At 40.2% G+C, this 27,135-nt stretch overlaps 3 protein-coding genes, 1 long non-coding RNA gene and 1 pseudogene across 5 annotated transcripts; 3 read left to right on the plus strand and 2 right to left on the minus strand.

Moving 5' to 3' along the window:
• Positions 1–7,849: 7,849 nt before the first annotated feature.
• On the plus strand, positions 7,850–9,533 carry uqcc5 (ubiquinol-cytochrome c reductase complex assembly factor 5). The gene is made up of 2 exons (XM_080533587.1): positions 7,850–8,141; positions 9,182–9,533. Exons 1-2 carry the CDS (start codon positions 7,988–7,990, stop codon positions 9,274–9,276), a joined length of 249 nt encoding a protein of 82 aa, XP_080389713.1. The 5' UTR covers positions 7,850–7,987; the 3' UTR covers positions 9,277–9,533.
• Positions 9,534–10,105: 572 nt separating this feature from the next.
• Positions 10,106–12,169, minus strand: ognb (osteoglycin, paralog b; the record flags this gene model as incomplete). The annotated part of the gene is made up of 6 exons (XM_080533336.1): positions 10,106–10,276; positions 10,484–10,576; positions 10,747–10,949; positions 11,146–11,310; positions 11,536–11,617; positions 12,071–12,169. The coding sequence occupies 6 exons, from the start codon at positions 12,167–12,169 to the stop codon at positions 10,106–10,108; spliced, it is 813 nt and encodes a 270-aa protein (XP_080389462.1).
• A 5,481-nt stretch (positions 12,170–17,650) lies between these two features.
• Positions 17,651–19,249, plus strand: LOC308160313 (cytochrome c1, heme protein, mitochondrial-like; annotated as a pseudogene). Its single transcript has 5 exons — positions 17,651–17,832; positions 18,065–18,198; positions 18,304–18,465; positions 18,838–18,938; positions 19,070–19,249. The product of its transcript is annotated as a cytochrome c1, heme protein, mitochondrial-like (transcript).
• A 1,587-nt stretch (positions 19,250–20,836) lies between these two features.
• LOC308160143 (14-3-3 protein beta/alpha-2) lies at positions 20,837–24,969 on the plus strand. Its single transcript, XM_080534025.1, has 6 exons — positions 20,837–20,928; positions 22,560–22,865; positions 23,136–23,259; positions 23,464–23,627; positions 24,008–24,103; positions 24,342–24,969. The coding sequence occupies exons 2-6, from the start codon at positions 22,572–22,574 to the stop codon at positions 24,396–24,398; spliced, it is 735 nt and encodes a 244-aa protein (XP_080390151.1). The 5' UTR covers positions 20,837–20,928; positions 22,560–22,571; the 3' UTR covers positions 24,399–24,969.
• On the minus strand, positions 24,708–26,228 carry LOC308160144. Its single transcript, XR_013937505.1, has 2 exons — positions 26,010–26,228; positions 24,708–25,888 (listed from the first exon to the last, which is right to left on the minus strand). It is a non-coding gene; the product is annotated as an uncharacterized lncRNA (long non-coding RNA).
• Positions 26,229–27,135: the final 907 nt, after the last annotated feature.

Here is a 27,135-nt window from a genome sequence, read left to right on the forward strand (position 1 = left end):
GTGATTTTATATAGAAGGTGATCAAATACCAATATGTGTGGTGGCCTGGGAAAACCCTTCACATGGTGGCATTTTGACATTTTCATTTTTTTATATTTCCATAAATTAGAAGTTCTCAGCTATTCATAACTGGTTGAATGACTGAGATAGCCCTTTATTTTAAAAAGTTATGAGCATTTTAATGTATCATGTCAAAAAAAGTGAAAGGTCATTACTACCCCTTTCTCCTCCGGGTCGGGGGAGGAGCCTATGCAGATCGGCCGGTCTCGTTTGTCTGGTTGTGATGCGGTGTTAGTCTGCTCGCCTTGTCGGTATGCGAGGGACGGATCCATTTGTGTGTCTTCTAGTTAAGATGTTATTACTTAATGCTTATTGTGAGCATCAGTAAACTGGCAATAACACAGGTGGAAGTATCGTCTCTCCTTTCGCTCATGTGTGCGTGCGTTGCTTAACTGAGAATGAGACACGTTCAACGTGACGTTGTTTCGCTAGCAAACTACCCACCACAAAAACATAAAAATAAGTACTTTCTCTTTTGTTTTCTTAAAATGTTTATTCACCATAATGTAGTATGGAGTTCAAAGTACTAGAATACCACATAATATCAAAATCGCCAAAATCGCGATTTCCATCTATTTTTGCTCTTTGCCACAAACGAACGCCAGCGACATCCGACGGGTTTTCCCAGGCCACCACACATATATCCTGCTACTATCAACTTGCAGCTAGCCTTTAACTCACTGCAAGACGCCCTCTCGAGGCATAAGCTAGTCCTCAACTCGAAGAAAACGAAATTCATGTTGTTTACTAGGGCTAGAAATGTGGACCTTACAAAGCTTCTTATATCCACAGTTGACGGCTCCTCCATTGAGAGAGTTACCGACTACAAATATCTTGGGCTGTGGTTGGATGAGAAGCTGTCATTCAAAACGCATGTCGACGGCCTCGCCTCCAAACTTCGGCAAAAGGTGGGCTTTCTTTACCGTAATCGGTCTAGCTTCCCCTTGCTTTGTAGGAAGAGAGTTGTCGAGGCAGTATTCCTGTCCATATTAGATTACGGTGATGTTATCTATAGGCATGCAGCTTCATCTACATTGAAACAATTGGACTCAGTTTATCACTCAGCTCTAAGGTTTATTACCGGGGACAGTTATGACACTCACCACTGCATACTTTATGACAAGGTTGGCTGGCCCTCTCTTTCTCTGAGGCGCAGTTACCACTGGAACTTGTTTGTTTTCAAGGCCATCTGTGGCAAGCTTCCTCCTTATATCTCATCATTATTAGACTGGAGTCTTGCTACTTATGTGACCAGATCTAATAGTTGGCTTTCTTTTCGGGTTCCGTATGCGCCTTCAGACCTGGGTAAAACAGCCTTTTTTATTGATGCCCCTAATACATGGAACACTCTGCAGCAAACTCTCCGGTTGGAGGTCCTCCCCTCTGCCTCTACCTTTAAACTCCTGGTGCAAAAACTGTATTCTAATAATTGCAATTGTTTTTAGTTTTTTCTTTTTTTTCCTTTAATCCTGTCTTGCTCACTGTTTGTTTGCCCATCTATATTAATGATCACTATTCTATTGTACACTCGACGTCACTGTAAATGAGGGTGACCTCAGTGCCTATCAAGTTTTAAATAAAGGTTTGAAATCCTACAGCTGCAGCGGAACATGCGGAACGCGCATTACACACACACACAGAGAAAGATCAATACGAAGTAGGCCTACATGACAGTACACGCACAAAACCGGCTAACATTACTCATTAACTGTTTACACAAGTAAAATCACAGTGTGACAGTCAGATGGAGCATTCGGTAAACAACAACAGCAAGGTAATGCTATCAGTTGAGTTAAAGAAAACCAACTCTTACCTTTGAGGACACCAACATGAGCCCTGCTTACCCGTACCTCCGCCGTTCTGTTCGTGGTGATTTTAGAGGCAATAGATTATTTTTGCCCCGCGCTTATTGCTATGAATAGTTCGAAGCTAGGTGCTTGCACATTAGGTGCGAGAATGCTCTGTTAACCCATTAGCGGGAACATTATTTGTTTCACAAAATAGGCTGATTTAATTGACCATGAACATCAGAGACATACATTACGAATGTTCATTTAAAATACTCTATACTGAGCACTGGTATAAGAACATGAACCAGAGAACAGCAGTAAATGCAATAACCCACAGTCGTCGCTGATGATGTTGCATTTTCGATTAGGATACAGGATTAAAGGGACGGGCGACGGGCTGAGAGAGTGAGGAGAGGGATTTCCTGAAATCCAAATGTCCCGCGAAATTCGGACCAATCACAAAACTGTTTTGAAAGCGCGTCGCCGCGCGCCTGTCGAGAGCGATTCAGTCTCGATTGCAGTGCGAACACAAACGACGAGGTTAATTGCAACATTGTAACATATTGTAAATAACTACGCCCTAAATCGTAACGAAATGTTGGTCTGGAAGCGGCCTAAATCTAGCTTCAATCTGCTTTTTTTCTGTTCTCCGGTCATAATAATAATAATAATAGCAGCTCGCATCAGATTCAAGACCCTGGTGCTTGCATACCAGGCAGCTAAAGGGACAGCCCCTGCCTACCTGAAGGAAATGGTAACCCCCCAAACCCCTGCCCGCTCACTCCGTTCCTCCACCTCGGCTGGCCGACTGGCCCCACCTCCTCTACACAGCAGTCGGGCTGCCCGATCACGTCTCTTCACAACACTGGCTCCCCGCTGGTGGAATGAGCTCCCCACAACACTGGCTCCCCGCTGGTGGAATGAGCTCCCCACGACTGTCAGAACGGCAGAGTCACTACCCATCTTCCGTCGTAGACTGAAGACCCATCTCTTCAGGTTACATCTTAACTGCTCCTCCTGAGACATCTTCCGACCCTCACCACTACGTCTCCTAAAGACACCCGCTTTCCCCTTTACTGTGTCCCTAAGAACTTCTACTGCCCCCCTTGTACTGTTTCTCAGTTTCTCCAGTAAAAATAAAAAAATAAAAAAAATAAACGTTTTAGTAGAAGGCGATAATAGGGAGAAGGTTTTTCCTTCTATCAGTGGCCCCGGGCCTGAGCTAGAGTACTCTTCCTGCAACGAATAGTGGACTGCTGATTCACATGCTTAGTATTCAAATGTATTGATTGTAAGTCGCTTTGGAATAAGGCGTCTGCTAAATGCCTAAAATGTAAATGTAAATAATAACTTGCTGCCTTTCTGCGCAGCCTGAATCAAAGTGGACTGTCTGAATCAATTAGTGGCGGAGGAAATTCATTCGGCCCGCCACGAATAAATGCATATAGAGGAAACACTGCATTTGTCTAAGTTGGTAAGTTAATTCTTTATCCATCAGACACCGCAAGAAAAGTAATCCATGCCCGGGCCAGGGGCCATTGGCAGTCATAATGCTAAAAGAAGAATTTTTGTACAGTAGAGAATGGGGGATGGGGAGGTTTCAAGAGGGAGTTATGGTGTAGCCTGAAGTGATGGGTGGAACTCTGCAGTCCTGACAGCGGTGGAAGGGTGCGACATGGGAGAATTTGGGGAGGTTGAACACCAGACGGGTGGCAGCATTCTGGATGAGCTGCAGAGGTCTGATGGTGGAAGTGGGAAGCCCAGCCAGGAGTGCGTTGCAATAGTCAAGGCGGGAGATGACCAGTCTCTGGAACAGAAGTTGAGCTGCTTCTCTGGTTAGGAATGGCTGTATCCTTCTGATGTTGTCGAGGACGAACCTGCATGTGCGTGCTGTCGCTGTGATGTTCACCGCACAAAATAAGTGTCTTGACTGATACAGGGATCGGAATGTGGAAGAGTAATGATGAGGCATGAATGAAGTCTTTGTATCATCTGTACCCGTTGTCCTACAGTAGGCCTATATTTTTCAATACAATTGTATGTTTTTGGACCACTGTGAAATGGCACTCTAATATGTTGTATAAATGATACAAAGATCTGACAGTGAGTGAAGCCATGTCATGTTTAACTATGCAGCATCCACTTGCGATAGTATTACAGATATTTTATATGCATCACTTTGGATTATTGGGGCCTTTTAGCAAGTTATTTGAGTCAGTGTGAGAAAGGTGGTTTTCATTTTCTTTCCAATGCAAAATTTACATTTGTTACCCACTTACTGTAGTTATAAACTGCATTTAATTAGGGCAATAGCTTAAATAAAATAAAAATTTGAAATGGAAAACAAATATTGTACATAAAAGCCTTTAGAGTTCAAATGTTACGCTGTCTGACATTTAGGCCGATTCACTGATTCATTTTCACCTCTTTGAAATTTATGTTTTTTTAATTGTCTGAAGCAGGTTCTGCCAGTTGGCTCCACTTATTTGATCTACCCTTGATCTTTCTGTTCTCGAGACAAACACTGACAAAATTTGATTTATTTATTAGATTTCTTTTATTTATATTTGTTTGATTTTCATGTCATGCCAAGCATCCTTTAGGTGCCTCTCAATCAGTCTTGTCAAATCACCAATGAAATTCCAACAGATATAACTAGTTATTTTTGTCATAACTGTTACATGTTTGACATGGCTCAAACGTTATTTAACAACATTTCTCTTAGGCACTGTAACATTTACAAAGAGTCAAGGATTGCTGTTTTGTTACATCATTTCCTTTTACATTTATATCTACTATTTAAAAAAACTTTTTTTGTATTACTTTTTGTTATGATCCCCATTGAATTTATCTTCTCAACGAAGTAAATTCTGGGAACATGTGTTGATAACCTGTTATGATCTTTGTGTGTTGGCAATTACCATTCAAACTTGTAAAATAAAGGGTTTTGACCACCTCGTTGTCTTGTTTTTTATTATTATTTATGAGCCTGTATACATCCATGAAGTCCGAATTATGTTGAAATACCTATTTTATTATCAGTTCATAGGCTGTTGCTAAACCAAGTAGCCTAATCATAGTGTTGGTCATGACAGTCACACGCATGGAAGCTAGCAGCAAACAAATGCATTTCTGAGCACTTGAAATAAAATGAGAATCTTGGAAATAAAATCCTAATCTTGTTCAACGGCAGTGGTTTTCTTTTTTGGGCACGGTTTTAAAGATGCTTTTTTAGTCTAGAACCATGCTTTCTAGGTCCAATAAATCAGCCCAAAATAAGTGTCCTGTAGCATGGCAGGAAGATCATCCTCAGCTGTTTTCACTGAGCCTATTTCTGCACTCTTTTTCTGAGGTATTGTTTAGGCTGTTGATTATAGAACCTCCCCAGGGAACTGAGGAAAACAATACCTGCCTGCATCAGTGTGTCATAGGGTGTGCCATGTCTGCATCAGGAAAGCTCTTCAAAATATCCTTTGTGCTGAAATACTAGGCTGAAAATGACAAAAGATGATTCATTATATTTGTATAGTGCATTATTGATCATAGATAAGTAATCAAATAAATGCTTTAAGAGGAAGTGTACAATTCAACAATATTTGCTTACTATTGAAATGTGTACTATTTAGTCACTATTGAACTGCTATGAGAGTTTGATACCAGATTTAACATAGCTCAATAAGTAATGCCTTGTTTTTAGAAACAAATAAATGGCCTGAAATGTAATAGTAAGTTGTAAAAGCAGTTGATTCTTTTGTCAAATCAATGATCAGCAGTCCATAAATACAGTTCAGTCAGGAACACTCATGTCTTAGTTGGACTATTTATTGAATATAAAATGGTTATACAATTAGGTTTGGTATATTTGGAATGCTCCTCTATTTTAAGAGCTGTCTGTCTGGGAGTTATAAACAACTACAACACATACATGTACTGCATATTACATCAACCTCCAGATAGTTACATATAGAGCAGAACCAAAGCAGGGTGCTGGCCTGGGGTGGTAGTGGGAACAAAAACAATAGTAGCACTCTCATAGCACAATAACGACCAACAGTACCAGCTACTAACAATATTGTAGGCTACAGAGAGGTGTCTAGACTGACCACCTACTGTAAATAGGCCACCATATCAACGTGTAACGTGTGGAAGTTGGATGTGTGGAACACATTTTGAAATAAATAATCAGTTCTTATTATTCATGTATAATCACTTGTATTGTATTTTCATGTTAATGCTTCTATTAACCATTACGTACTACTTCACAATTACTTACCCCACAAGTTTTGATTGTACTATACCTTGTTCACGGTAATGATTTAACTAACTGAAACAACAGTTAGAAAGAAAAAAAATGGGCCTTTTCTTGTCTGGTGTGCCCCTTTTGGTATGTACTTACATACATAGGCCTTTAAATTCCCTAGGGAGCCTAGGCCAAAAATGAAACCCCTCTATGCTCTCCGTTCTTGTGCTCTCCGATCCAGTTGTTGCCATGACAGCCCTTCCGCCTTCATCTCCTGTTCTGTGGTTCTTCTCCAGGTGGTTCTAGGTCTTCCTGCCTTGTGAGTTCCATGTTAGAGCCTGCTTTGTGATTTGTGTCTTCTGAGTGTGTGACCTATCCAGTTCCATTTTCTCCTCCTGATTTGGATTTCTATTATTTCTTGTTTGGTGAGTTCCCACTAGTTGGAATGCAGATATGACTATAACTCATGTGCTCAACCTTGGCCCTTATCTCTAAGGCTCTGGTGCAAGGACAACCACCTCCTTCCAAGAAGGTCTTTGTTGATTACAGGCAGGTGTTTACAATCACCATCAACAACTCAGAGGTAGAGACAGTAGACAAATTCAAATATCTAGGGGTAAACATTCATAAAGAATTTGACCAGCCAAATCAAAAGCATTGTAAAGAAGGCCCTACAGCGATTGTACGGCATCAGGCGTCTAAAGGAATTTGTCTTGAGGCCTCAAATCCTCAAAGACTTCTACGTGGCACCATAGAAACCCTCCGGACGTGCTGCTTCACCACCTGGTATGGCAGCTGCGGCACTGGGAAGGGTGGTGCGTACTGCCCAGGTACTATCCAACTCCTGTGCAACATCTCTTAAATGTATATCTTGAGTGTATATGTACAAATTGTTTTGTTACCTTGAATGTATAGAATTTGATGGTTTTATCTCTTTTTAAATATATTTTCGTTTCGTATATTTTGTTATTATACTCTATTATATATATATATATATATATATATATATATATATATATACATACATACACACACACACACACACACACACACACACACACGCACACACACACACACACACACACACACACACACACACACACACACACACACACACACACACAATCTAGAAAATGTTCATCTGCCAGAAGTGGAGTAGATATTTTTGTCACGTGTTTCATGCACAAGGGGAGTACCAGGTGCAGAGGAAGTATTATTTCCTCCTACAGCAATTAATGAGTGCAGGTTCACCCAACACCACCTGTTCCTTACACTCAAGTGGTATTGTCTATGGAGATTAGAAACCTGTCTGCAGGCAGGGGCCTTGCCTATGATTATAGGCAAAGGTTAAAGCAATTTCATTGCCAGCTTGATCAGCATGTGCAAATGTCTTAGAATAGGCTGATATTTAGCAAGTGTGCTTAGCAAGGTTGTATGTGTTTTGGTAGCACTTTATTTTACAGTTAACACTGGTAGGGGTGGATACTCTGAGTCTGTGCAATACCTATATGAAATGCGGTATCTTGTGGTGCTTTTTTATGAGAGTGGGAATGGATTTTATTTGAAAATGCTTATAATCATTTCTGACTGTAGATCTACCGTAAGCATCCAGTTTTCAATGAGCATGCTGCTGCATGGTTATTTGTAGTGGTTGAATATCTTTGGTATGGCTTTGACGTCGTCCAATGAAAATCGTTCAACATGTCACGTTACGTACGACGTTCTGAACGCCATTTTCTGACGTCATGTCCGAAGGACAAGCAAGGTCCGCTCTATATGAAACAAAATAAGCTTCAGGATTGTCAAGTCAACGCTTCAGTAAACACATAGTTATACAACAGCCTTCGCTTTATCAATATGCAAACGTGCGTGCTAGCTAAATGAACAGACGACAGACATGTTTCAGAAAAGCCAAAATATAAAGTACATCCTGAGTCTCGTGCCGGGCAGACGTCGCTTTGGGACATACAGGTTTCTACCCGTCTTCTTCTGTATCGGAGGTGTGATGGAGTGGATTATGATCAATGTGCGGATGGGACGGGAGACATTCTGTAAGTATCTGATTATTTCCGACAGACTTCATCGCAAAAAAACACAACTGTGAACATTTCAAACCTGCAAACTGCGACACTTTAAATGAATGTGCAATATGACAACCCTCGGGTACATTGATTGATTGATTGAAAACTTTTAGAATGTTTGCAGAAGTAGGTACATGGAAGTACATATTACATACAAGGTCAAACTAAGAGGATAAAAACCCAAGAAAGCCACTGGCTTATTTCAATTGGGGTCCTTGATTTTCAATTCATCGTTACATGTAAGACAGACATAAGAAAAGAACTAGTACTATCTACATGATAATACAGACAAATAACTATTACTATCTACAAGATAAACGTACATCCATCATGGGAAGAACAATACAACAAAACATAAGGTATGTAAAAAAAAACAATACAACAAAACATAAGGTACATAAGGTTCAGAGATAGGAAATGTTAGAATAGGTATAGCATAACATAGAGTACAGCACAGTGTTTTATTTGTATAGTATAGTATAGTGGATAGTGTACATAGCCTTTATTTATGTAAACCAGCTCTTTTCCCTTCTTGTTTTTAGTTTTTTTTTCCTAGCACCAGGGGAGCCCCCCCCCTCCCAAATTTTGTTGTTTGGTACCTGTACTATATCAATGACAATAAAGACCATTCATTCATTCATTCATTCATTCAAAATCATTAGCTAGCTTTAAACCATACAGCGTTCCACTACTGCAGAGCTAATGGTCCATAATGTTTGTAGACTAGCCCCTCTCCTGTGACTAAGATATTGGATCTTCTTCATCTATAATCAGAGAACCGCAGCAGGACTGTGATATAATCATATATCCTTGTCACGACACAAAAGCTGGCTAACTCCCTTTAGGCCTACTGTACTTTCTATTCAAATACTTTACAAGAGACATTTGTAAACAATTGAGAAGCTATATCCTGAATTGAAATGGCCATTGACCCGATCTACCTGTGATAGTCTGTCAGTGTTCTAATGTCTGTGTTGATGTTTACTTCATCATCATTTCTTTTTCTACAGATGATGTCTACCGGAGGAAACAATCAGAGAGGGGATACCAGCAGAAGATCGATGATGGATTGATAGTTCTTACTGAGCCAGCCGCCGCCAAGTGAATGCCTATGGATGGACTACAAGGCACATACTGTACACTTGCATTTGAATGGACTTGATGCAAAACTGGATGGTTTCCAAAAGACTGAAAACTTGGAAATACTTTGTGTTCAGTGATTTCTGTACTGCTCTCCTCTTCGCTGTCCTCAGGCTGCTTTAGCCAGTTGGTTTTGATAGAGGGGTAACAACTGAGTAACACATTACTCTGTCCTACTGTCAACATTTCCAAGCCTTTAACCTTTTATAAGGTTAAAGAGTAATCATAACAAAATGGCTGTCTAATAAAGTTGAGATGACTCAGTGAATGTGTCTTGAGCAGTTTGAATAATTTGAATCAGTTTTAATTAATTATGAAAAACAGCAGATACATGAGATGAAATTATTTCTTGCAATGTTTTTATACTACTTCAAATATAACTGATACAGAAAATGGATGTGCAAAATCAGATTACACTTTATGTACATTTACTCATCTTAATATATTTGCATGGTTTAGAGTTGATTATGCAGCGATGTAATGCATATGCAATGTGATATGTGCATATGCAATGTGACGGTGTTGCTGCTAAAACGATAAGTACAAGTTAAACATCAAAAACAGTAATGTGCATGATTATGACTCATGCAATGGCATACTTCCTCTTTAAGTAAGTATTTGTAACTAATCATGACATTGAGAAAAAAACAAATATGTTTTACCCTAACACAGTCATAATTGGGCCCCTTTAAAGGCCCTCCTGTTATACATCATGAATTGACTTGTATATTACATTCATCCCATTACTTGAACCTGCCACTACGTTGTTGTGGTGCTCTCTGTGTCCCTGTGGATCAGTGGTATGGTCCAATTGGCAGAGCCCTCAGGCAGATGAAGCTGTTGGGGTGCTTAGCCAGCATCAGTGGGTTGCCATCCAGTCGCACCTCCTCCATGTTGGCTCTGATGTAGTGTGTGTTGTTGCCTTTGCAGAAGGTCTCGTCCGATACAGTGGTTATGTTGTTGTTCTGCCAGGGGAGGGCACAAGAAGACTTTAGTTAGAAACGACATGTTTACAATGTTGCTCATTCTTCCTCCTGGAATTTATTTGATCTAAACGTCAAGTCTTTGCTTACTGAAACTTAACAAGCATTCAGACTACAAATTGTGGTTGATATATATTTGACAAAAAAAGGGGTTTTGCTGTAATGTGGTAGTGATGATTGTTAACAGACGTTTAGGTGCACTATGCGAAGACTCTCTGGAAGTTGTGGGATCGCCTCCAGTTCATTGTTCCCAAGGTACAGATATGACAGTTTGGAGAGTTTCTGTGATGAGAAATAAGATTTTCACTGATTTCTTTCCCTTTACATTCTAAAGGTTATTTCAGGCCTGCATTTTAGCCTGTAAACTTAGTTGAAATTAAATGGACATTTATGGCAACCATTACTCAGACTGTAAAATAATTCAAGGATTTTGGGCTGACTTCCTGGCTTACCTTAAAAGTGCTTGACTTTACACCCCTGGTTTTCAGACGGTTGTAGTTGGCATTGAACGATGTGAGTTTGGCAGGTAACATGGGCAGTTTCCCCAGTCTGTTCTCTGCCAGTGTGAGCTCCTCCAGCTCAGTGAGTTTGGAGAAAGCACCGTCCTCTATCTCAGAAATGAGGTTCCCTGTCAGATCGATTCGTTTCAAAGTAGCTGTAAAATATTAAAACAATATAGAATCATGTTAATTAAGCAGCAAGAGGTGTAAGAAACTAAAGTGGAAAATATCAGAATTCTGGTCGTTTAAAAATGCCCCTTAAGACTTCAAATAGAGGTACGTCATTAACAGCATGCTATTTATGATTCCATGCTATTTTATACTATGAAGAGTCATAAAGTAGTGGATTACCAAGGTCGGCAAAGTCTTTATTTGTTATTTTGGTGATTTTGTTGTATCGTGCATAGAGATAGGCAGTCTCCTTGGGCAGTGGTGGAACTACTGTCATCTCAGGGGAGACTTCCTCACAGTACACAGACTTGGTCAGACACACACAGAGGAGGCACGTTGGGAGCTCTGAAAATAATAGATTGTTTCTTTAAATGCATTTCTCCCACAACTTTAATCTATGCATCTTTTTTTTTCTTTTTTTTTCTTATGAAGAAAGCAACTCCTACATGTAAGAAAAGTATTTCTCACTCAGTGGATATTTGTTTACAACATTCACTAAAGGTAGAAGAAAATGCATATGGTCTTAATAAACAAGAAGTGCTTGATAAATAGCTTTTAAATAAACAATACCACCTTCATCATTAGGACCTGCTGCCAGACGTTTGTCTGAGTCTCCTGCAGTGTCATAGTCTGGAATGGTCACAACCTCTTTCTGTGGAATTATTAAATAAAGAGAAGGGTTCAGATCACCTCACAAGTTAGGAGACACCAGCTGGATCATTACTTTCACACAAACATTTAGTGTCATTAACTGTGTGCTGATAAATATTTTTAAAATAAACGTTGTGTGCACTGGATCTAAAATTATTGTTACTTGGCACTTGACAAGTGGGACTCAATTGTTTTGCTAAGATGAGAATGTAATGTCAACTTTCATAGGCTGTACTAAACATTATGTTGTTCTAAGCATGTGCACTGTAAACCACCTAATTGTATTTCAATTTCTGGTAAGAATATCCATATCTTTAGATCTTTGTATGATCCAAGGAAACACTGCACACAATTAAAATAATGTATTAAAATGCTGGTTTTCTGCATCTTTGCTTTACAGAAAATATTCAGGGAGTACTGTAACTGCACCTCAGAAAACTTATGGATATTTTACCTTAGGTTTCTTTGCTTCCATGTATCCACTTCTTGCTGCATAAGAGAGCATCCATGGTACCAGAATAATTGTGAAAGCCAAAGTCTTCAGGTCCATCATTGTGTCTGTGCTGTCTGGAGGAGAGAGAGAGAGAGACAGTGTAGTGTCTACTGGGCTGGGATCTGTGAGCAGAGGGTGGATTTTCCATCCAGTATTTAAGAGAAGTTGCCAGTGGACTATTGAGTGAGACTAGGAAACAAACCTTAACCCAATATTTGCTGTCAAGGCAGCTGTCTCATCTCAACTATGTGACAGCTTATACCATGGAAATGGGCAGTGGAGGTTATTTCGTACATTTCGTGTCAAACTGTAGCCCATTTACAAAACATCAAAAACAAGATTTAACTGTCATGGTATCTAGGGGCCAACATGCTATTTACATTTTTATCACCTGAGAACAACTGAGATTATAAAATGTCAGATGTTGAGTTTGGCTTCTATTTGGTGTTAGTATACCAGAATTGTTAGAGCAGCACAGACACCTGCATTCGTATGAAAGCCCTGCATTAAGAAAAGGTTCACTTTAAACGAATAGAAGACCTTTGTCCCTTTTGGATGGACTGACAACACCCTTGTGTGTGTCAGGAAACGATGGAAAAAGTTTATGGAAAAAAAAGTTGGCTTTTAAAAATGAAAACTATTTATCTGGGAAAATACTAACTGGTGTGGACAGAGTGGAGAGAATGGGAAATTAAAAGCAAAGAGCAGTGGGATATGATTACTGGAATTTTGGACAGAACTCTTTTGCATGAAGTGATTATAAAAACTAATGCCAAAGCAAGCAATGAACAAGGGGAAATTCTTCTTACTAAGACCTCCTTTTTAAAGTTGAAAACACCACTTTATTCCAGTTCAATCCTCTGGTAACTTGTGATTTTGTTTTTCAAACTCTCCAGGTCATCTTTTAATCCTTTTTACTGACTGTTGATTTCTCTGTACAGCAGGTACCCCTTACCCCTATTTCAGGTAAACATGTTTATTTTGGAGGATGTTCAGCGATAATATGAGGGCAGCCAACATGGAGATGAATGCATAGCTTTATAGTATTATAATGATATATGTTAACAAATGGTTAGCCTAACAAATTGAGAAAGTTGTGTTCAGAATAACACATTGTAAATAAGAAGTTGTAAATAAGAAACGGTACATCTTCTTTCAGTATTTCCAAATGAAAAACATTCCTCGTCCTGAGAACTTTAACAGTTTTCTTCCTAGTCCAATTTAACTGAGTGCACTTCATTTTCCTTGTGAAGATACGCAGGGTCCACTTCTGGCTGCCTCTCTTGTTTCCATGCCTCAATTTTCCATATGGAATGAGTTAAGTGAGATATTATAAAATACTGTTAAAATGCATTTATAGGACTGTGTTTACCACCCATGTTGTACAGCTATCATTAGTCCCTCATTAATTCATCAAACTATATTCATCATATTCTCAACTTGTTACTGAAATATGTACAGTATTTGAAGGAGATGCACAGTACTGTATGTACATTGTGTTTGAAAAATAATTGTATTGGTATATACAGTAGATATAGTAGCTGCTCTTACTATCTGTTATTTTTTATGTAATCAATGACAGACATTTTCCATAATGTATTCTCCATTCATTCGCTGCTCAGAACCTTGGCCTCCATGTGTTAAAGGATATGATTTGATTACTTAAACAGAGGGAGTTGTGCTTTCACTGAAGTCTGCTTTATATATATAAAGAAGGTTTCAGGGGAGTCTTCGTAAAGATCTGGTACACAGGACAATTTGTTCTTATAAGTTGAAATGTGCTGACATTTTAGGAGTGTCTGTCACATTTAAAAAACAAACCAAAAATAATGTAGAAATGGTTCATTGCTGTAATAACAAATCATTAATACTTTCAACCAAATATTAGATGTTTGTCTGGTTTGTCAATGATAATTGGAGACTTGTAATTCCAAGCCCCAAACCCTGTGACGGCTTTCATCCTGACCAATTACTCTGTCTTACTTCACTCTAGTGGAGAGAGTGCAGTACCGACTGCCAAGAACAGGTCGTTTCAATTACATTCATTGACATTATATATTAGCTTGTGCAACTACTTAATAATCATTTTGAAATGATGAAGTAGCATCACTCCCTAGAGACTAGTCATTGCTTCTATTTTCCCTCTGGAACATGCTGTAAGAATAATGTAAACTCTGGCTATTTGTGTGGAACAATCTTTCCTTATGGCACTGCTCGCCTGTTTTTCATGAAGGGACTGTAAGTCAGCATGTCTAATAGAATCCACTAATACTCAAGGGAGCCAGCCTGTGGTGTCCTCTGCAGCTCAGTGTCTTAAAACCAAACCTCACATTCACAGACACATTTTCTTGTTGTTGCTACATTTGTCAGTTTTTAATAAAAGAGGAAATTGTTGCTTATTAGTTTGCTTCTACAGATGTTTTTTTTTCCAGACACTCTAACTCTTACAGATGGGAACAATTGTGTCACGGTCTGAAAAGGTCCGCATGTCAGCAATTCTCATGTCGCGCAAATGACCAAAAAGCCGACTTGATATAACAAACAACAGGATCACTAAATTATAATATTATTGTCATTGATCGCCAATGACACTATATCATAGTTTGCCTAACTGGCCATCGGATTTGGGCAATACGGTTTTCTTATTTTATCGGATTAAAGTAGCAAAGACCAGAAATTTGCATTGACCCAAAAAGGGGCGTGGACATGACGGGAGGACAAAGTACCCGGATGCGTTGCTCTGACAAGCGTTATGGTTTAGCTGTGGGTTAACGCCCGCTCAATGACCACAACCAAGCTACTAACATTAAAATTACTATAGTTAACAAACAACTATTGTCCCGCCGAACTACGGAAATATGCCAATTAACATGTAAACGGAATATTCCAGTTGCTACAGCGCATGCGCTGCACTGCATCACCATAGAGAAATAAGCTTTGTGACGTCATTTACGCATCATTTGATGATTGGCAGATGTGGCTTTGTGACACCAAAGAATCTTTACCAGCAAAGAGAGGGTTATATTATATACACCTAACAGTACATTCATTATCTGATTGAATTCGGTGAGTTACTGTGGCTCCTGTTTTACAGCTACAATCTACTTTTTACAACTGGAAAAAAGAGGCCAACTGGTTGTCGTTGATATTTAGGATAAAGAGCCAACTCCCTCGTTTTGCCATTCAAGTTAGTACCTTGGTTTTAAAAATGAAAACTGAAGTCGCAACAGCTGCCAGCTTTGTTACCAGATTTCTAAGAGCAACTGGACAGCTGTCTGAAGACCAACTGAAACACTTCAGCCATTCCCTGGAGGAAGCTTTAGGAGGTGTGTAAAGAGTAAATCAAAAGCAAACCAATGTTTATGGAATAACAGTATGTAGCTCATCCTTCCTCCCAATAAAACACAAACAAACCCAAGTTGTATCTGATATTACATGATCATGTGGAGAGTTTATTTCAGAATGCATTTAGTTTGGGTCTAAGGTTTTAATCTCCCTTTCCATCTCTTACAGCACACTGCCGACACCACTGGTTCCCCCAGGCTCCATGCAGAGGCTCGGGATACAGGTGCATCAGGATCAACCAAATCAACAAAATGGACCCCTTGATTGGCAAAGCAGCTTGCGCCATCGGACTCTCTCAAGAACAGCTGTTCTCCCTACTGCCCAGTGAACTGACCATGTGGATTGATCCGTATGAGGTGTCATATCGGATAGGAGAAGATGGATCCACCTGCGTCCTCTACTCCTCTGGTGCCCAACAATGCAAACCTGTCAGACAATATGGCCGGCTAGCTGCAAGGAAGAACTTCAAATCAGAAAATCAAGTCCCTCCAAAGCATATAACATGATAAGAGTCTGATAAGTCATGATAAGTGCAGAGCTTTCCCTAAGCAGATCTGTATCAGTTTTGCCCCACCCCACCCTTTGCGATGTAATTATTATAACATTAAAGATGTCATTATTACTGCCTAAACCCAACTTATTTGTTACTGTCATAGATGAGCTTTACATGTTTTGTCATGTGTTCCGTCATGAGGTCTGTAAATGATGTGCTGCTCTGAAACAACGTTTTACAGATTTATATTACTACAAGGCATGTAGTAACTTGCATTAGTAATAAATTACACTTAAGAAAATGTTTTCTGATGGTCTACTCTATTGTCTATTAAACTATATTAAAATGTGCATCTAAATGGTGGACTGGGAAGAAGTCCAATTGATTGAAGGACGTTTGGTTATGAATGATAGATACCTGCCATCGCAAATTATGTAAGATTAGGTGTGTAGATAAGGCTAAAGGTAATCAGACAGCAGGATATTTAGGTCACCAGGGTCCAGTTTAATCTGGATCAGAATGATGGCTGACACCTCATAAGATATATGACTGAAGCAAATTAAATTGGTACAAAGGTGAGGGAGGGCTGTTTGAGTAAACACACAAAATGTTATCTAACACAGAAAAGAACTGTACATTTGAAACGAAATACAAACATGATTTGTCCTGTAGGCTACAATATACTCTTTTTTTATTGATTTATTTTACTTAAGAAGAGGTCCATGCCAGAATGTAAGTACAAGTAATGTAAAGTAAGTAAAGAGGATTTGTTTTATCTTTTTCAAAAACTCAATAAACATATTGTTGGGGGGGAAAAGTAAGTAAAGAGGGTGCTGTCTTTGGTTTGGTACTTTTCACATGTCAGTTACAAAAGAAGGATGGTTGTATCACACTGACCTTGGGCACCACCTGGTGGTGACTGTTGATTGTTGTTTGACAAGTAAGATCATCAAGCCGGTTGCCAGCATGGCGGCTCTTAGAATAGTTGTGTGCTGTAGTGGTAGAACTCTGCTGAAATCGAAGAATGTCGTCATTACTCAGGTAAGCCGATCAATCAATAAGCACGAACTGTTCTTTCTTGGCAAGGTACGCTCATCGAATTTTGTACGGTCATCTAACCATCTAGTAGTAGTAGTAGTAGTAGTAGTAGTAGTAGTAGTAGTAGTAGTAGTAGTAGTAGTAGTAGTAGTAGTAGTAGTAGTAGTAGTAGTAGTAGTAGTAGTAGTAGTAGTAGTAGTAGTAGTAGTAGTAGTAGTAGTAGTAGTAGTAGTAGTAGTAGTAGTAGTAGTAGTAGTAGTAGTAGTAGTAGTAGTAGTAGTAGTAGTAGTAGTAGTAGTAGTAGTAGTAGTAGTAGTAGTAGTAGTAGTAGTAGTAGTAGTAGTAGTAGTAGTAGTAGCAGTAGCAGTAGCAGTAGCAGCAGCAGCAGCAGCAGCAGCTAGCTGGGATGGTAAGAGAGTCCCATTCAGTGTTGAGAGGAGTTATTGCTACACATTACTAGCTAGGCAGTAAAGAATGAGTCTGATTGTCTTCTCTCTGTAGCCAAAGTCGCCTACTACACAGACCCTGTATATCCCTGTGTAGATGTAGGTGAATATACAAGTCAGATTTACAAAAGTAACGAAAGGCGACGCTGTTACACTTGATAAACAATTGTATTAAGCTGTAAACTTGCTTGTCCCTCACCTTTACCATAGTCAAACAACATGTAATTTGCAAGTCTGTCCAGAGGAAAGAAGCTTTGTCATCACTGGGTGTGTTGACCACATGAGGTGCCAGCATGGCTTTTGATGCTTCATCAGTCTGTGAAAGCCTCAGACCTGGAGCTTCACCCACCATCCTACCCATGGAGTCACAATGGCATGCTCTCATCTCTTGATCATGCCAGGTCAGTTGTACCTGCATCTGTCCTCTTTCTTCATGTTCAATCACAATTTTCAATGTTCTGCCATGGTTAGTCACGTTTCTATGTAGGCCTACACAAGATGCAAATATAAAATACCCTTTTGTAAACATGACTTGAAATTATCTTTACACTTTACACAAGTACATTCAAATGACACTACTGTATAAGCACCTGCCTTAACCTGTCCCTCTGTTCTTTATTATCTAACCAACAGTATCCGACGTGGATATCAGGTGTACGAGCAGTTGTGTTCTGCCTGTCATAGTATGGAATACCTGGCCTTCCGAAACCTTGTAGGAGTCTCAAGGCCAATGCACACAGGCTGAAGCCAAGGTGCTGGCAGAGGAGGTGAGGGCAAACGGAATGTGTGACCAAAGCACACATTCTAAAACAGAATCAACAATATATAGTTCATCAACTGCTATTAGAGCACTTACTAATAAGGAAATTCAGATAAATACATACATTCGCAGTTTAATTAATGTGGTGGCTGAAAATGGCCCTGATGGGACTGGAGAGATGTTCACTGACCAGACTACTTCCCCAAGCCAGACTCAAACCCAGAGGCTGCCCGAACAGCAAACAATGGAGCCTTACCCCCTAGCTACATTATCAGTGCCAGGTAATGAATGTTAATGTGCAAAAATAACTCCCCGTCTTGGGGACCAAAACACCAGACCCTGTCGCATATTTCAATTGTTACAGTCAGAAGGTGAGGAACAGCTGATGAAAATAAAACATGCTTTCAAAGTCATTGTTAGAAATGTGACGGTATTAAGTACTCAGTATTATTATCCGTACTCGCTATCCAAATGTAAGTACTTCAGGGGGCCACACTTTTCAGCCGTCAATTCAAAACTCTGCTACTCCCCCCGTCGACAAAACATGCGTCAATCCATAACTCCGCTACCACCCCATCTGCCCCCCCCCCCTACCCAGCATGAACACAGCCTGGATTTAAAGGTATTCTTCTGCCTCTCTCCACAGGGACCTCAGCCACTATGAGCCAAGTGACCAAGGACGTCTGCACCTTTCTTAAGTGGGCATCTGAGCCTGAGCACGATCAGAGGAAAGACATGGGACTGAAAGTCTGTGGCTCTGTGGTGAGGTACTCAAATATTATATTTAAGCAGAGACAATCTACAAACTTAGCTTTCTTTTTGAATGCCACATTGGTTGAGGATTAAAGTGATACTGCTGCTTTATCTCTTCTCTACAGCTACTCATGGGGTCTGCAATCCTGGTGCCGTTGGTCTATTACTTGAAGAGACACAGGTGGTCAGTTTTGAAAAGCCGGAAGATGGCATACAGACCACCAAAATAATCATTCCCTGGGTCTCCTCCCTCGTTGGCAACTGCACTTTTAGTTGTTTTTTATTTTTTCTGAATGGGGCAGTCCCACTATACAGTCCCAATATGTTTTGATTTATTGGACAGATATAGTGAAGACAGACAGGAGAAGAAGGGAGAGAGGGCATGTTAGCAGGGCATGGACCGGATTCGAACCCATGCCGACATGGGCATATGTATACTATAATAATACATTTTGATGTATTATTGATTTCACATTAGGATTATTCACATTTCTTTCCATGTAATTTTACATAAGATGGTATTTTGTTAAGTATGTGTCCTTTTTGTGATCAATAGCAACTCAGGACCATGTATAATAGGTGTGTGTAGGTTGTATAACAATCTCACGTGAATATTCTATGCACAAAGGCCTATGTACATTTGTGTAATTAATAAATAAATAAATATTTGCATTGAAAAGTCACAACTAGTGGTGTTTGAGAAAGGGCGGTAGGGTGGGTTGATGGTGGCAAGACACTTCAAAGCGAATAATTATATTTGTAGTCTCCATATCTGGTAAGGCAAGAGAGACTGGCTTTCATGTATGAGCTTGGCTGCTCAGTAGCAGTGCATTATCTATCCAGTGGTGTTTAAAGAATGTCAGCTTATGAATTAACATAAGCATGCATGTACTGGATCTGATAAAGTACGATTTATGTTGACTTAGACTGATTAATGTACCGACCAGGTGTAGCAAAGTAAAGCGTATCCCTTTGTGTTCTTTGGTGTATTAATCTTTGGAAGGAGATACCACTGCACTCCCCTCCACATGCAAAGCAGTGTATTTAGCATTGAGTCATTGAGTTTTACATGTATTTTACCTACACAGTGTAGTAAACTCATGGTGCGTTCTTTTTCCTTCTACCCTCGAAACCATTTAAAATATTCATTTTTTAGTAAGCCTCCTTTGGTGTAGCCGGATAGACTAGTCCTCTATGCTGTCAGGTAGAGTAAGAGACTACTTTGGCGTGTTTGGAAATTAAAATGACCCCACCGAGACCTAAATGGGCCACAATTTGTCCAAAACAAAAATTTTCACAGGAAAGCCTATTCCTGAACTAAATTACAATTTCAATGTAAAATCTCCATTGAAGATACTTTTTATTTAGTCTAAGATTAGGCTTAAGCCTGGTCTGAAAACGGCCTTATAAGTGATCAATTCCTTCTGTCACTGACTGATGATGGTTCGTCCTGTGTTAGCCGCCGTCAATGGGCACCAAGCTAGTCAAATGTGCCCTTGCAAAACAATTCAATTGCGAGTCAAGCGAGTTAAATAAACACACCTTTTAACTAAAAGTAGGTTATACTACAAGACGATCTTAAGGCAGTGAGTTAGCGAGGGATTTTGGTAGCTTGCTAACTCCCTACTTGCTAGTATTAAATTACTTTGCAATCTCTGCACCATTATTATTATTATTTTTTAAATACATTTGATAGATGTGTGCAATCGATGGCCATAGTTTGAATGCTGACATTCATTTTAGTGTATGACAGCCAGGTCTATGTTGAAATGTCGAACAATTGACATAATCTCCATAAATAAATAAATGCATTGTAGATAATTGCGGCAGGTTTTTAGGGGTTGACATGTTGAAGCTCGAGCAGAGGAAACAGAAGTGTCAATGTAGCGGAAGTGGTACTGCCCTGAACGACGAGACGGAGCGAGACGGAGGACGGAGGCTGCATCGTCCAGAGAAAAAAGCAGGAATAAACTACGTAAATCTTGTAAGTTTGTACACTCGAAACATCTAGGAAAGTGCCTTATCTTCTCAAGGGTTCGATTTTGATGTTCGACATGACGCGATCCCTCGAAAAATGTTACACAATTCCATTTTTGCGCAAGCCCATCATGCTAGCTGCGCTAATCGAGACGGCGCTTCTCTGGTCTGAGAGCTGAAAACGACTTGATCTCTAAAGCTAGCCTGTTTCACTTTGTTCGCGTTAGCTTGCTTTAGCCTAGGCCGTGTTAAGCGAGTGGAAATAAATCGTTGTCTTGAAAATATTAGTTGTCACATTCGAGTGAGGTGACGTCGTGTTAGCTAATGGCTATACGATGACATTGACTGGCCTGTATTGCGATTGACATGCGATGGGGTAGCTAGCCATCGTAGGTTTTCCAGCTAGCCTAGCCGTGGCACTGTTTGACAGCTCCTACGCGCTAACGTGATTCCGCTGCTAGCACATTAGCACGGTCTGAGCACAGGCCTTTGCGGCTAGCTCTAGCTAGCCACCTAGCTAGCTAGCTATCAAATTGCAGACATAACACCCCTGCGCTATTTTTACTAGCTAGCTCACGTTTAATCGATATAACAATAGTTGGATTTTTTTTGTCAGTAATAGGTGGTGCTAGTTACCTGTCTAGGTTGTGTTACGAGGCGAACATTTTACTAGCGTAGCTTATTGATTTGAGTCACTCGGGGTTGGGTCGAGGGAAGAGTGAAAAATCGAAAGGTTAGGTTTGATTTCTTGATTTTCCATTTAATAACCGTACGACGGCTCATCTCAACGTTGACAGTAATTAACTTATGCATAACTAGTTGACTTCCATTCATCAATAGCTACATTCTTGATTATAGTCTAATACGCCCACCCCACCCCCACCCACCTCCTCCTGTAGTACTGGCTCTCTCCTTAGGCCTGAGGCATTGCCACTACCTACCCAGTACCAGCGAATTGGGACACATAGGTGATATATAGAAGAGAGAGTAAGCTGAGATCTGAAATCCCATATTATAAATGGTTAATTTTGTGTATACATTTAAATTGATTAGAATATCCACATAGATGAGTATACTATTTATATGATGACATCATTAGTTCCAAACTTTACAATTTTCTCTCTCAGCTGTCCCTTTTTAGCAGTCGAAAAGTAGGCTGTAATTGTTCAGGCAATACATATAGTGCATCCTAATAGGCAAAAATAAAATAGACATATCACTCTCTGGCATATCACCCTCACCTGTACCGTTTTGTCTAGAGATCCTTGCGGATAAAGCAATAATAATAAGCTTTTTTAATATAGCACCTTTCATACATATGAATGCAGCTCAAAGTGCTGTACAATTCAGTGCAAAATAACAGATTAAAAATGAAAACAACTAAGACATCAACAACACAGTGCAAAAGAAAGTAAAAGGAACAGATTAAAAACAACAGTAAATTATTATGAGCATTATAAAAACATACATTTTCTGGTCAAGACTAACATCAGGTGGTCCACTACCTCTTGGTTTACAGTCACATTGCTTACTACTAGCCATGTCATGTAGTTTTAATCAAACATACACGCTTCCAAATATGCTCAGATAACACAAGACACACCTTTACATTTATCTCTGTTCTTTTTTCCTTCACAGACAGACTGAAAAATGGACAAGAACGACCTGGTACAGAAGGCCAAGCTGGCCGAGCAGGCCGAGCGCTATGACGACATGGCTGCAGCCATGAAGTCAGTGACGGAGCAGGGCGGGGAGCTCTCCAACGAGGAGCGCAACCTGCTCTCTGTGGCCTACAAGAACGTGGTGGGGGCCCGCCGGTCCTCCTGGCGAGTCATCTCCAGCATCGAGCAGAAGACAGAGGGCAACGAGAAGAAGCAGCAGATGGCCCGCGAGTACCGTGAGAAGATCGAGACCGAGCTGCAGGACATATGCAACGATGTCCTGGTAAGAGCTGTGGACGTTTGAGGGTGTCACTCCCAAGCCCACAACATGTGTTCAAATCTAGGTTTAAAGTTTAAATGTAAAAGAAACTGTATATAGATAGATAGATAGATAGATATTATGTGTAGCCTGTGTCTGTCTCACTATGTTATAGTGAGACAGACACGGCTACCTATAATGTAGACCCTCATATTCACTCTGAAATGTAACTTCTTTCTTATTTCCCTCTGGACATTTACTGACTTCAACCTCTACCTCTTCTATCTTTTTCAGGGACTTCTTGACAAGTACCTCATTGCCAATGCGACTGCAGCTGAAAGCAAGGTGTTCTACCTTAAAATGAAAGGCGATTATTATAGATACCTTTCTGAGGTAGCAGCTGGAGACTCCAAGAAGAGTAAGTGAAGTAGTTTAGGTTTATATTTGGCATAAAATATATATATAACATAAAAAAGGGACAAAACGTGTATACAACAATATTTTTGTCTATTAACCTGAATCCAAGATGCATGTTAAAGTGACATTGCCATACACACGTGAATGATGGATGGTCTCGTAGCATACTTGAGATACTTATTTTCCATGTGTTTTCTTTCTACAGCCACAGTGGACAACTCCCAGCAGGCCTACCAGGATGCTTTCGACATCAGCAAGAAGGAGATGCAGCCAACTCACCCCATCAGGCTCGGCTTAGCCCTCAACTTCTCTGTCTTCTACTATGAAATCCTCAACAACCCTGAGAAGGCCTGCACCCTGGCCAAGACGGTGAGAGCTGATGGCGATGCTTAAAGTGCCATGTCATGCCTCTGTCTTTCACCCCCAAAAATCAATAGTGTCGATTTCCATTGAAAGAATGCAGAACCATTGTTTGTTTTTTCATGGTTATTATTTATTTTTATTGAACAAGTTCAAGATGAAAATAGAGGCATTGTGTCATGTTTTTTCTTGCCATATATGCATTTATAGGAAGGCACTTTGCCTCAGTCTACAAAATGTTTAATTAGATCTGATATCTTGCTCCTATTGTAGTTCACTTCGCATGCCATAACTAAAACAAATGATGGACAGTGACACCTCACATGCCTGAACTGCTGGTGGATGTTTTGCTTTCTATTCTTACTGTTACTGTTCCTCTCTTTTCCTAGGCATTTGATGAAGCCATCGCTGAACTTGACACCTTAAATGAGGATTCCTACAAAGACAGCACCTTGATCATGCAACTATTAAGGGATAACCTCACTGTACGTTGTTTTTCTCAACATAATCTAATCCGTTTTTGTATTAATACTTGAGTATTCTAGTGTAGTTTGACACCACTTCCTTGCCCACAACATTAAAAAATGATTCACAATGCTTCCAGCTACATTTCACTGTGTTGCTATGCAACACTTAAGTGTTGTTTCTCTTTAATGGAATTGGCAAAAACACCAAATGCATCTATCTAGGGTAATGGATTAACGAAATCTTCTCTCTTTACAGCTGTGGACATCGGAAAACCAGGGAGACGAGGGCGAGACTGGAGAAGGGGAAAACTAATGGAATTGCACTGTTAATCCACCTACACTCTTATCTTAAACACAAACAGCTTATATACATCCCCCTCCACTCCATCAGCCCCTCCCCCTTCTGTATGACAAGCAGCCTGAATTGCTCCTGACCAACTAGTTTACCCCTCTCAGGTCACTGTGAGGCCAACTAGTTTACCCCTCTCAGGTCACTGTGAGGCCAACTAGTTTACCCCTCTCAGGTCACTGTGAGTCGACAGGGTAATGTGCAGTTGTTAGCAGGTTCAGTCATTTTGTTTGTGAAATAATGTGGTTGTATTGAGTAGCAAGTCCATGTTGCTGTTTTTGTTGGTTTTGTGTGTGTGTGTGTGTGTGTGTGTGCGCGCGCGTGTGTGTGTGCGCCTGTGTGTGTGCGTGTGCGTGTGTGTGTGCGTGAGAGTTGGGGGCGGGGGGTTGTGAATTCTAATCGTCCTTCCTTAATTCCTTTGTCCCACCTAGCTGGTTGTGCATTTTTCATCCTTTTTTGTTACGGTCATTTTTTTTAGTGTGATTCGTCATGGTATTTGCAGGTTTTATCGTATGGTTATTAAACTGGCAGTTAATTTTCACCAAACACTGTGATGCTAAGTGTTGCATTTTCTTCCCCACGCCACTATTGCTTGCTTTTGAAATTCAGACACACAGTACAATCCTGCATTTAACTAACAGTGCAATTCTGCTGTGAGCTCATACAGAAAGGAGGCAGGCTGTATTGTGACACTGGCATCTGGGCGTTTTGCTCTATAATCATGTTCACAATTTCACCATCTCAAGGTTTGATTAAGGGACCCCTTAGTTCGCCATGTTAGATTTCCTCCATAATAAGACATTCCACCAGAATTGTATTAGGCTTTCTGAAAGGCAGAACTCTTTCTGAACAAAGTGTGGATTATTGTCCTAGTGGTGTAACTCACTGTTCAAGATCAAGCGCTGCTTGAACTCAGTACAATGAAAATTGTATGTGCTTAATTAAATGTTGTTCCATGTATTTTGCAAGATTTGACTATCATCTTTCTGTAAAACCTAAAAGTAACTGAACCTTTTTTCGACGTTAATTGAAAATGTCTTATCACACTGTATCAACCCTGCTTGAAAAAAATATTCCTCTTAAAGCGGTTGTTTTCTCCAATGATTCTGTGCCTGGTTTTCTCTCAGCTTCTTTTTGACAGTTCAAATGGATGAGTTCATTCTCTCTTAGGCCGTGAGGGAAATGTTAGAAAGTTACTTACGCTCAGAGCAAATCAAGTTTCTGTTCTTGTGTACAAATCAAGGTTAGTATGCTGCTCTCATGGAACAATCATGTTCAATAAGGTATTGTGTTGTAAAGATCCAGATTGGGAACCGCCATAACCACCAAGGATGAAGTTCAGTGTCACAATACCATACATCACCATAATACTCTACAGTTGAGGACATTATTCCACAACTGATAAGTCTACAAACAGTTTTGTCCCAGTATATTGGAAGATAATCTTCCCTTAGCTTGAACAGGACTAGTTGTTAAAATCCCTAAATATTCAGCACAATAATTGAATGAGTGGAGTTGGAGATGTCCTCTTGGGTGGAGTGGAATTTGGCAATGATCACGTGGTGCCACCAGTACGACACGTCTTCCATAGTCAATCTTTCAGGCTTTATAATGATAATTGAATTGTGGTTGAACAGAGCGTAGTATCTCAATTTACTTTCTGGCTAAATTGTGCCTCTGTAACGATCTATATCCCAGTACACACGTGGTTGTGAAGATTTAGAACCTACCTATAAAGTAATGATAAATGGAGAAAAATTGTAGTTATCGGTGTAATTCTACATTTGTGTATGTCCATCCTAGTTTCACTACATGTAATATTAGGAAAGTGTCAGAGACCATTCAGTGAAATAAAGTTTCGTTTAAGATAATTACAGGAACAATATGGCTTCAACTTTATTATCAGATGTTTTACAATCATCGAAGGGTTTTCTGGAGTGGGAAACGTTTCTCATCAAGAACACGGACGAGTCCATTGACAACAAGGCCCCCCCTGTATGATACTGTGTTGAATGTTTTATATTAACGGTAAATATTATTTGAATATTGTATTTCGCAAAGGATTTGTGATTCACATTATTTGACTTGCTAGTAAGCACACAAATACACCTAAAATAATTGTTTTAAAGGACTATTTTTTCCACGCGGAGGAAAAGTGGGGCCTATTATGTTTGTGTTATGCTAATAAATGTAGATCCACACAGGTATACAAACTGAGCTCCGTTTACTGTCAAGTGCCATTCATCCTGACAACACACACACACACAGGTCGTAAAGCTCTAACGGACGTACAGAACGTGACGTCAAAAAGTGCAACAAAGTGCTGCAATGACATACTGTCGTACATAACATTTCCCCCCCCTTTCCATAACTCAAACAACTAAGGTAACAGTCAAACAGGAGTAGGCCTGAAGGCCTATGTGTGAAATTTAGTGACATAGTCCTGGAGGTGTGCAGGGCGAGCCCGTTCCCGCTGTGGCCTATCGACCTCCCCCCTGGACTGTGACCTTGCGAGGAAGCCAGGGTTAGGTGGAGGAGGGTGAGGAAGAGGAACAGCAGGTAGAGGCTGAGCGGGTGGAGGCCACATAGGCAGTGGCTGCGGCGGAGCCTGGGGCGGCCTAGCTGCCCTTAGCAGTACAGGACTCAAGGCCTTTGAGACAGTTCTATCTGTCTCTGCTGCACCGGCTGCTGGCAGCAGTGT

This window comes from Nansenia antarctica (genome assembly GCF_963989245.1).
Source record: "Nansenia antarctica genome assembly, chromosome: 6".
NCBI lineage: Eukaryota > Metazoa > Chordata > Actinopteri > Argentiniformes > Microstomatidae > Nansenia > Nansenia antarctica.